Source organism: Asparagus officinalis, chromosome 1, assembly GCF_001876935.1.
Source record: "Asparagus officinalis chromosome 1, Aspof.V1, whole genome shotgun sequence".
Taxonomy (NCBI): Eukaryota; Viridiplantae; Streptophyta; class Magnoliopsida; order Asparagales; family Asparagaceae; genus Asparagus; species Asparagus officinalis.
In genome coordinates, this window is record NC_033794.1 from 64707374 (window position 1) to 64719352 (window position 11979).

The 11979-nt window shown below is 37.9% G+C and overlaps 1 protein-coding gene across 2 annotated transcripts; it reads left to right on the plus strand.

Moving 5' to 3' along the window:
- LOC109825250 (autophagy-related protein 8f-like) lies at positions 2924–7151 on the plus strand. Of its 2 annotated transcripts, none has more exons than XM_020392065.1 (6): positions 2924–3060; positions 3147–3235; positions 3333–3388; positions 6481–6533; positions 6676–6794; positions 6877–7151. In XM_020392065.1, the coding sequence occupies exons 2-6, from the start codon at positions 3190–3192 to the stop codon at positions 6978–6980; spliced, it is 378 nt and encodes a 125-aa protein (XP_020247654.1). In that variant the 5' UTR covers positions 2924–3060; positions 3147–3189; the 3' UTR covers positions 6981–7151. The 2 variants fall into 2 exon arrangements, with proteins under 2 accessions (XP_020247654.1, XP_020247662.1); XM_020392073.1 differs by having other exon boundaries at positions 3160–3235.

Here is an 11979-nt window from a genome sequence, read left to right on the forward strand (position 1 = left end):
TAGACTTTTCTTTATGTAGTAGTTGATAAGCGCTAGATCTCTTTTGCAGAACCTTACTTTAGTCTGATATTGGATTTAGTTATTTTAGTAGTACTTTCCTTTTATTTCTGTTGGACTATGTATTTTATATTTTTGTTGGACCGTTTTGTAATAAGGGCGTGTTTGACCCATCTCTGTGTCCCGGATGATATTCTACTTGTGATATGTATCTTTTCCATTCTGAGTTGTTCATTATGTTCTTGCTATGTGTGATCGGGGACCTGTGACTTCGTATATTATATTTTTGACGCTTAGCGTATTAGATTGAGTAGAAAGAGTTTATTATTTATTCTACTCAACCTAATACGTCGCAGGCTTGTTCACGTTCCGATTCCCGGGTATTTTGGGAAACGGGACGTGACATTGGCACTCGGAGTATATTACGGAGAGTAATGTTGCATACTATCATCTAACAGAAGATGGAGAGCCATCAACTTTTTATGAAGCTATAAATGGCACAGATGCATCTTTGTGGATGATAGCAATGCAGGAAGAAATTGAAGCTCTCCATAAGAACAAGACTTGGGAACTTGTGTCACTGCCACAAGGAAGAAAGACCATTGGAAACAAATGGGTCTACAAGATCAAGCGAAACGGCGATGATCAGGTGGAGCGATATCGTGCTAGATTGGTGGTAAAAGGATATGCTCAGAAAGAATGTATTGATTTTAATGAAATGTTTTCTCATGTAGTTCGACTAACAACAGTCCGAATAGTCCTGGCTATGAGCGCTATATTTGACTTACATCTAGAGCAGCTAGATGTGAAAACAGCATTTCTTCATGGAGATCTTGAAGAAGAAATTTACATGCTCCAACCAGAAGGTTTTGAAGAAAAAGGAAAAGAGAACTTGGTTTGCAAATTGAACAAATCTCTGTACGGACTAAAGCAAGCGCCGAGGTGTTGCTACAAGAGATTTGATTCATTCATCATGAGCCTTGGATACAACAGACTTAATTCAGACCCTTGTGCATATTTCAAGAGGTTTGGTGAAAATAACTTTGTTATCTTATTATTGTATGTTGACGACATGTTGGTTGCAGGCCCCAACAAAGATCGTATCAAAGAATTAAAGGCTCAGTTGGCTAGTGAATTTGAAATGAAGGATTTAGGATCTGCAAACAATATTCTAGGGATGCAAATTTACCGAGACAGAATTAATAGGAAGATTTGGTTTTCTCAGAAGATCTATTTGAAGAAAATCTTGCGACGCTTTAACATACAAGATTGTAAGTTAATTTCTACCACACTTCCTGTTAATTTCAAGTTATCCTCTAGTATGAGTCCTAGCAGTGAAGAAGAGAGGATGGAGATGTATCGAGTACCGTATGCATCAGCAGTGGGAAGCTTAATGTTCGCGATGATTTGTACAAGACCAGACATTGCACAAGCAGTGGGAGTGGTTAGTCGATACATGACGAATCATGGTAAAGAGCATTGGAATGCTGTAAAGAGGGTTCTAAGATACATTCAAGGAACCTCAAATGTTGCATTATGTTATGGGGGATCTGATTTTATTGTCAGTGGATATGTTGATTCTGATTATGTAGGTGATCGTAATAATAGCAAATCCACCACAGGCTATGTGTTTGCACTTGTTGACGGAGCTGTAAGCTGAGTTTCAAAACTGCAGTCAGTTGTGGCTACTTCAACAAAAGAAGCAGAGTATGTAGTAGCTACACAATCCAGTAAAGAAGCGATGTGGTTGAAGATGGTGCTGGAGGAACTCGGCTATGAACAAAAGAAGATTTCTCTACTTTGTGATAGTCAGAGTGCTTTGCATTTGGTAAGAAATCCAGTCTTTCATTCAAAGACCAAGCACATTCGAGTTCAGTATCACTTCGTTCGTGAGAAAGTGGAAGAAGGAATAGTAGATATGCATAAAATTCACACCAAAGACAACCTAGCAGATTTTTTGATAAAAGCAGTCAATACTGACAAATTCATTTGGTGTCGATCCTCCTGTGGTCTGTCTGAGACATAAGCAACATAAAGATGACAAGATAGAAAGAATGGTGTGAAGATTGATTGATACTCAATCAAATCTTCAAGTGAGAGATTGTCAGACGCCTAACACAACAAAAGCCACCAAATCATTCAGCCAAAAGCAGCAGCCATTTTTTGACTTTGGATAAAGGAGCGGGCCTCACATCATTATTATAATGTAAATACATAGTAATTTATTATTATTTTATTGTGCATAGTGTTTTTCTGAAAACTATAAATAGAGCTCCAAATCCTTAAGGAAATCTCATCCCAGAAACAACTTCTTATATAGAAGAATGTGAGAGAAAAAATAGAGAGAGTATCTCCTTAGAAAGAGAGATTGTAACTCCAGAGTTTTCTCCTCATAGTGAATTCTTCTATCCTTGCCCGTGGACGTAGGCAATCAAGTGCCGAACCATGTAAATCTGTGTGTCTAACATTTTATCTCTACTTTTGCTCTACTATTGCTGCGACCCTGCTCTATTGGGCCCCGGGTTTGTCCCAACATCTCTCACAGCAAAACCTTAAAACAAACTTTGCCCACAAACTTTTTTTTTCGTTTTCCTTTCCTCTTCCCCAAACCAAATCCTGGAAAGAATTTTTGCCACAGTTTAGGTTTTATTTTTAGAAATTGTAGGAAATTCCCGAAGTTTGGGGAGGTCTTCATTACTTCCTGAAGTTGATGATAATTTTGTGCTAATAATCCCAAAGTTGGGGAATTTGGTGAAAATTTTCCTTATAAATATTACTTAAACTTAAAATAAAACAAGACGGCTAATTAATCATAGGAAAATGACGGAGACAAAAAATTGCTTAAAAGACTACAAATTCAAATTGATAAATAAATTAAATTCAAAGTATCAAACGAAAGAAACATATCTTGTCTTTCACGGTCTCTATCCAAATACAAACCTTAAAAGCATTCTTTTTCTTCTCCCTACTTCTTTCCCCATCTATTTATACACCTCTCTTTCCTTGGCACTTCCTCTTCAACAAACAAACAAACCCAAAAGATCCAACTTTTTCCCCACTTGGGTATGCGCATTGATCTTTTTTTCTTTGATTTTTTTATTCAGGTCGTTTTTACTGGGAGTTCTTGATTTGGGTTGTGTAATTTGCAGAAGAGAGAGAGAGAGAGAGAGAGAGAGAGAGAGAGAGAGAGAGATGGCACCCACTTCTAGGAAGTCTTACAAGCAAGAGAATGATTTAGGTCTGTGTGTGTTGTATTTTACTTATTTTGATTTATGATGATCTTTTGACGAAAGATTGCATTTTGTTCTCACCCATGATCTGATTTTAATTTGCAGAGAAGAGGAAGTTGGAATCTGCAAAGATCAGGGATAAACATCCTGAGAGGCTTCCGGTAATGATTAGTTGTGATTAGTTTTCTTATATTAATATCTCATAAATTAAGTATTTTTTGTTGACAGTTATAGATATGTGCTGTGTGTATGAAATAGCAACTGTTTGATGTTTGGGTGGTTTTCGATTAATTTTGTAAGCATGGGAAATTCTTTGTTGAATATGTATGTTGGTATGCAGCTTTTGGCAAGACTTTTTTGTGAGAAAATCATTATAATCATAACAAGACATTTTCATTTGCCTTTTTCTTTTACTTGGGCTTTAAGGAATGGTATTGTTGGGGTATAACTCGACGATTCCATAATGGCAAAATTACCATATTAGTATATTTTGTTGACCTTATGTGACAGATTGATATATTTTCTTACTCTAACGACGATAGTGTATATTTTGTTAACCACAATATATTTTGTCAACCATGGTGACAAATACCCCTTATTTTTTGGCTGGTGTCAAAATTACGGCAAAACCAAGCCACCTTTTAGGGCTAAAAAAAGTTAGGGTTTAAATGGGGGTGTTCTTCCTCCTAGGGTTAATTTAGTTAGGGCAATTGAAATTGGAGATGGAAAACCCCTAATTTCAATTGCCCACACCAAATTAACCTTAGGAGGAAGAAGAACACCGCAATTTGAACCCTAACTTTTTCTTAGCCCTAATTCAGCAAAAATCCCCTTTTAACTCGTTATAATGATCCCAACTATCACATGACACCGCACATGATCCTATTTGGCAGGAATTTTGGCTCCGGCCAAAAAACAGTGGTATTTGTCACCGTGCTCCACAATGATATATCGTTACTGGAGTAAGAAAATGTATCAATCTAACACATGGGTCAACTAAATATACCAATCTAATAATTCTGCCATTTAGTAATTCTTTCTTTAGTTATATGTTTACTTGTCTTATTATTTCTATGGCTAAGATTCTCATGGTTGGCACTTGTTTAAGAACAACATTACATTATTGCATAACTGTGTCATCTTATTAGTAATCTAGGTGATTGTTCCTCTCACTTGTGTGATTGAATGTCATGGTCTAAAACATAACTTTTTTTGAAAATAAGAATGCTTGTGATAAAAAGAAAAAATAAATAAATTGTGGGGAATGGGGATGGATGGTCTTCTTAACAGGTATTAGTCTCAATGTAATTGTGAGGTATATTTTTATCACTTGAGTTTTATTTCTATAGGGTTAACTACGGATAGACTCCCTGTTCTGTTGCCCATTTGCAGACACACCCCTTGTAGTTATATTATTGCGTGTAGACCCCCTGAGTGAATTTTATTGCCTCTTTTATCCTCAGAGAAAGAGACACAGGGTCTATCAGCAACAATAGAACTACAGGGCTCTATCCGCAATTGGGCGATAGTTCAGGGGGTCTGTCCCCAGTTAACCCATTCTTATGTTACCTCGACCCTTGAGAGGAAAGTTTGAATACAGGTCTAATTGATATCTTCTCAGTACAATTAGGTCAAACCGGCATTTAAGGCTCTTACTAATTTTCGCCAAATAGTCACACATTTGACCATCATAACCCACTTGCATCTTCTCCTTTTCGTTGCTTTTCATTGGAGCACATGCAATACTTGGAGTTCTAGATAAGTTTGTCTGAACTTTGACCTTATTTTCTGGGCTGCATAAGCATTCATGAATCCAATAGATAGCATTGTCTACATTTCATTAGATTTCATTTTTGGATACACATGCACTTTGGCTAATATGGAACGCTAGCTAATAGTCGATGAGGAACAAGTTATCCATAAAAGGATTACACAAGTGCTAATTTACAGTTAATGATCACTAGGATGATCAAGTAGTAGATTTTGAACCGAATATACTACAATTATGTTATTATCTTATTGTACATTGTTTGGCCCATTTACTTCTTTATCATTTACTAAGGTTAGATCTTAGGTATTTTGGGAATATGTGAATTTATTTGCACATGATATCCTTAATTCTCTTGTTGATGTTGCCCACGGTTCTGGTAAAAAATTTTCATGAAGCCATCATACGAGAAATATGAGGAATGTATACGTTTAGAAGACATTTTCTCTGACATTTATTACTATTAATTTTCTATTCTTTCAGCCTATTGAATATTACACGCTAACTTTTTGAATATCTGTACCATTTGTTGCTAGATTTCGATAGAATATTAATCCTCTTGATCTTGCTGAATGAGTTCCAGACCGACTACAGGATTGTACCTCAATTATTGGCTCATGGTTGTTGGCAGATCTCAGATACTGAGGCTTGTGGATACACGAGAAACCTTCAATATTTCCTTGATTATTTTATTAGTTTGTGTGATATAGGCTGATTTCATATATTGATGCATAAAGTCCCATACCTTGAGATGATCTACAGTCTACTTTGAGTATAAGCCTGCCAACATGTGGGTACATTTATCTCTATTTGCCCATGACATTGCGAATTATTACCATTAGAATGATACTAGATCTCTTTCTAGTTTCTCTCACAAGGTTCATTAGAAATCTCCCAAACTTGATTCTTTGATCATTGACATTTATATAGGGCTTCATGTAAATAGTTGATCTCCGTGTCCCAAGTCAACCTTATGTAGTTGGAATTAAATGTATTCTCTTTTTATAAACTGGTTCAAAACCAAAACTGTGTCTGTTTTTCCCACGCAAGCTAATACCAAGACCATTTTAAAGCATAATTTTTACGTGTAATTTTTATTTGAACAGTGAAATTAAACTCATTAGCTCATCTGTAGCTCGATATACTAAAGAGTATCAAATGGTCTTAACATGCTATCAAGTGCATATTTGGGGTATCATAGTTAAATGGGAGTTGTTTTCACTACTCTATACAATTTCACATTTAAAAATTTATCCTGTGGACCATTAAGAGATAATAGAGAAATTTATCCTGTGGACCATTAAGAGATAATAGAGAGGAGGTAAAAACTCTTTTCTTCTTTTGCCCTCGCCTTTTCGTTTCTCATTTCTTATCTTATGGGAGTCAATAATATTTGTGTTTGCTTTCTTTTATCTGTCCTATGAGTTCAATTTTTATGTAGATGTGCAATCATATGCACTGAAAATAATGTCTACAATTTTTTAGGTTATTGTTGAGAAGGCGGGGAAAAGTGATATTCCAAATATTGACAGGAGAAAGTAAGTGACAACTTGTCATATTCTGAACTTTGACTTTATATTGACATTGCTCAAGTTGGTTTAAAATTTTCATTTATGGTTTTATGAATTTGGGAATTATGGGTTTGCTGATATAAAGCATTAACTTTATATGGATCTGTAGATTCTTGGTTCCTGGTGAACTGAATCTAGGGCAGTTTTCCTATGTCATTCGCAAGAGAATTAACCTCAGTGCAGAAAAGGCCATCTTTTTGTTCATAGACGATATTCTTCCAACTACAGGTGCTTTCAGTGGCATACTGGTCGTACAAATATACACCGAAATTTTGTTTCTGTTCTTATATTAATTTGTTGATAATGTTAGGAGCTTTGATGTCTGCTCTCTATGAGGAGCACAAAGATGAAGATGGTTTCCTCTATATTGTTTACAGTGGTGAGAATACATTCGGTTTTCAGACAATGCTGTAGAATTCCCCTCATTGTTGCATTCATCGTCAGCCAGACCGATTGCTTTAGTTTTTTCATTTTTTTTTTTCTCTCGTATGGTTAGTATTTATAGAAGGTTCACAGAGAGCTTTAAACTGTACAGTTTGCAATCTTTATATAGTTTTTATGAAATCATGTTGGTTTGAATAATCATTCATTTCTTTTTTTTTTCACGTAAATGCTTGCTTTTTGGATGCTATATTATCTGTATGCTCTAATACTGGACTAACTACCATGTCGTCAAGGAGCCTGATGAATTGTCCATATGGTTTTTGATGCTAGTTATTTATTGAAATACCTAAATTTGAGCACTTACGAAAATATGTCATCATTTCGGTTCTAATTATTTCCCTGATTATTCTCGTCGTCTAACAATAATAACAAAGAGGGGGAAAAAGAGCATTGATTCTATTTCATTGAGCTGAAAGATTAATTACAACAGACCACAGAGAACAAATGAACACATAATTGCCAGACTCAGCAGCACCCACAACAACCTTGGCAGTCGAAATCATCCGATATCCAGATATCAGTATGGTGCAACTCCTGTAACCCCATTCTTTCCTAGCAGGCTCAGAACTTTTATGATCACGATTCTTATTAGAACGACACAGACAAGGAAATATCCCAGGGATGTTACCATCACGATTCTTGGATTAGTTGGCAAAGTGGGAAGTGAACCAATTTAGTTCTGAACGGAGTTTGGACTAATTTCTAAACTGGTTTGAAGCCCAAACTTGACCTTCTACCAGACCGACAGTGATGCGTGACCAGAGCACGGCGACGGTCCATCTGGGGAGTCCCCGTCGTGAGCTTCCGCGAGAGCAGCCAGATCAAATACGAAGAAGAAGCCCTAAAGCGTACCCGGAAGGCTGTCGCAGAGAGCGCCTACGGCTACGGTGCCATCCGGCTGAACTGGGTACGCGTTGTGGGCCATTGGATAAATTTTGTTATAAGCCAAACAAAACGTCACTAGCAAAAACTTTTCAGTATGCATCCACAGACAACCCCCTCACGTGCCCTGCTCTCTTCTTCTCGTCCGAGTAGAAACCGACATTCAAAGATCCACACCATGTCTGCTTTTATCTCTATTGATTGATAGATATGCGTACGCAAAACCTTAAAAAGCTCTCGGACATCATGGGCAAACACGATTCGGTAACTTGAGGTCACATGGAAATTTTCTTTCAGGCCGCCATCTTTGATCAAATTCTTCTAGTCCTCGAGCCTCTTTCGCCAATTGTGATACCTCTTCAACAAAGATTTTGGCTTCTCCATCGGAAAGGGATCAAAGGTGGAAGAGGGAGGAGGAGGTGATCAGGCCTCAAAATGAAGGAAGAAGGGAATTGCTAGCTACTGGAATCAATGGGAAAAGATGAGGTAGGCGAACACGTGCCGCCCCGGAGAAACTCAAACTTATTATTAAGACCTGAGAGGAAGGTTCTTAATTTGCTACTAGCGGCATCGGTGTGGCTTTTATTTGACGAACAATTAAAGGTGGGTCTGGGGTTTATAGAGATCAGATAGGGGAAGGAGACGACGGAACGAAACGAAGCATTTGCACCGGATTGGTGGTTGAGGTTTCTGGAGGATTTCTGAGTAGTATTTCAATCCTTACTCTCCACCAGCCGTTTGTGAGGGTGGTGGGTTACGAGGAAAGCTAGACGCGCAATAAGGGCATGTCAATAGTTGACCATTTACTATGGACTTCCCGGAGCCGGTCATCTGCATCGTATCATCGGACAAATCTGTCAAGCTAATTTGACGACTATGTGATTGCCTTCCAGTACCTTTAATTACTAGGTGCCGGCACGCTTTTGCCCCTTCGCATTAAGTTGAGCCCCTTAGCAATCGTTTGCTGTTCCTCGAGCTATCACGCTTCATCCCAGGGAGCGGTTACCCAATTAAGCCGGGGCTAATCCACAACGCTTCATCCCTGCAGGGAGCGGTTACCCAATTAAGCTGGGGCTAATCCACAACGGACGAGAAGCAGTAAGACAAAAAACAAAAAGGAAAGAATAGGGAAATGCTGCGTGTGAGAGAGCTTTGCCATCTGCAGGCTTGTAAATGAAAAGGGCGTCTAAATCCTTGGAGCACATACAGCAGATGAAAATTACCGCTCCGCCAGTACTCCTGAGGAACAATGGCTGGAACTTGCCCTGATCGCGAATGGGACTATTGCATGTCGAGGATAGCCATCGATCCAGCTTGAAAGGATAGAAGTCGCAGCCGAAAGTTTTACTTCGCCCGCTAGGTTGGCGTTTCGACTTGCCACCTGGTTCAGGCAAAAAGGAATGGGTGCCGATTTGCCTTGCACAAAACCCAAGGGACATGCTAGCTAATAGGTGAGGACAATGAACGCCTGCTCCGCCGTGAAGTTCATCCCGGTCTGAGCTTTGATACTTATAGCATAGGTTCCGAGGTCGGAAAATGCTTGCTCAGAAAGACTGGAGGGTAAGACGGATCTTCCGGCTTTGCAAATTAAGCCACGGAAAAGGAGATCCACTTGAGGGAAGGGTCGTAGAGGACCGAGGCCAGACGTCCGTATCCCAAAATTGTGAGGCCGATCGCACTTCCAGCTTCACAGACAATATAATATCGGCCCGTCCATGGGAGAACTGCGTACGTGCAATGGACACATCGAAATTCAGGTACTTCTTGTAAGTAACGTAACATAACATAACCGAAGCTCATGCATGCCACTAATGAACTGACCGAGCCAAGTTAAGGAAAAAGATCGGTTCCATATATAGTCACCTTAACTTGAAGGCACTCGTATTAAGCTTCGATTTTAGTGTGGAAATGGTGTTCAGAAAAATATCAGCTGGCCGATTGGAGAAAGTATAAGATGATCGCGGGGCCGCTATGAAGCAAAATATTATTGCTGGACAGGATTTAACCAAGCACTGAGAGATGCTTATTATTAATGTAAAAATTGAAGGATTGGAATTAATTAATGATGCTTATTATAAATGTAATTCGGACTTGTAAGTTAATTCTTTTAATTTAATTGCAATTTACTTTCCTCATAACTAACTGCTTTTCAAACAATTTGTCTTCGAGAGTGACCCTTTACCGGATAGTAGTGTAGATTTTCCTTGTCCTTGAGTTCCTTTAGCAACAATTTTATTTAAGTCGATTTTCAACAATAGGACTATATTTAAGACAAGATAGCATCGTGAAGCCATAACACACTGACGCCATCTTTCTCAGGTGTGTTCTTGTTAAGTACCCACAACTTTATGTTATGCTATCGGCTTTCCAATCAGAAGAGACACCGGAGTGTGTTCTCTAGGATGGTAGGAGCCATCAAGTCCTAGCGGCTAGTAGTCGATTTTAGGGTGTAAGAGTCGGACAAATATATGCTCATACACTCTTCAACCCATGTGAATGTGGTCCCCCATTTGAGTGAGTGAATGAGATTATGTCACCTCACTGCCAAGCACAAAATTTGTGTTTGGTACCAAGCATACACATTATATATATATATATATATATATATATATATATCTATATATATATATATAATTTAGATTATATATATATATATATATATATATATATATATATATATAATATATAGAAACTGTATTGAGCTGTCAGCGCTCCAGTTTCGTGCCGCTATAGGGTGGTATTTAAAAAAAAACCCGGATTTAATCCTGCCCTTGTGACCTTATCTCTCCATCTCCCCAAATCTCTCTCTTCTCCCAAACCGCTCTAGTTCCATCCTCCTCCCAAATCTGAAGCCGCCGCCGCTCCCTCGTGACCTTACCCTTTGATTTCACCTCCGCCGCAAGATAATTGTAGACATGATAATAAACATGCTATAAAAACTGGTTTTCAAAAGCATCTCCCAAATGTGAAATCTCATCATTTTGCAAAATAGTCCAAAACATGTAAATGAAAAACACTTGTTTTTTACATTGGACATAAACCATGTTTTGAAACTCTATAAACTGATTTTATAGACTTAAAGGAAGATATAAACTATTGTTATGAAGTCTATAAACAATGAATATAATATTTTCACAAATACAATAGAATATGAAAGATATGAGTATGTATATGAATATATTTGTGTCTCATATCTATGAAATTAAACCAAACCAACTTATCCACATAAAAACAAACATGTATGAATATAAATATTTAAACACACATAATATAAACCTAAACTAAATATACCCAAGCTATGATCTTGATCTTCAATAAGCTCTTCTTCGTAAACTTGCAGATGAAGCTTGAACTTGGATCTTCAACTAGAATTGCATTGTTTCACTCCACTATTTCCGCCAACCTCCATTTGATATGATCGTTATGGCACAATTCCATCCAACCTCCAACATGTTGTTTGTCTACAATAAATAGAAAATCATAAATACTAGACAAACAACATTAGTCATAAATTATTTGTTAAATATCATCAAAACAAGAAGGCCAACATAAGACTTCATTCTCATGCTTCATGGTGTACATCCAATAACGCCTAGAATAGTCATCCACAAACGTGACGAACCAATGTTGACCACCAAGTGATGATGTCTTAGTGGGACCCCAAACATCTGTGTGCACGTAGCCCAAGATGCCCGTCGTCCTATGTACGGTTATCCCGAACTTTACCTTTGTCTTCTTGCCAAGAACACAGTGCTTACGGAATTCTATCTTCCCACTCTTGACTCTCTTTAATAGCCCACGCAGTGCTTGCACAAAAACCTATGTATCCCAATCTGTAGTGCCAAAGTTTGCTCGTATCCGTCTTTGAAATAGCTGAAGTTGCCTGGCCAATCTCGGTGCTCCCCTTTAGATAATAAATATTCTTACTATGGACTCCCTTCATCATTACCAAAGATCTTTTAGTAACCTTTGCTACATCATTCTCAAAAGTCACCTTGAATCCTTTTGCCTTCAAAGCTCTAACAAAAATAAGATTCTTCTTTAACTGAGGAACAAATCTCATTTTATTCAGCTCTCATTTTATTCA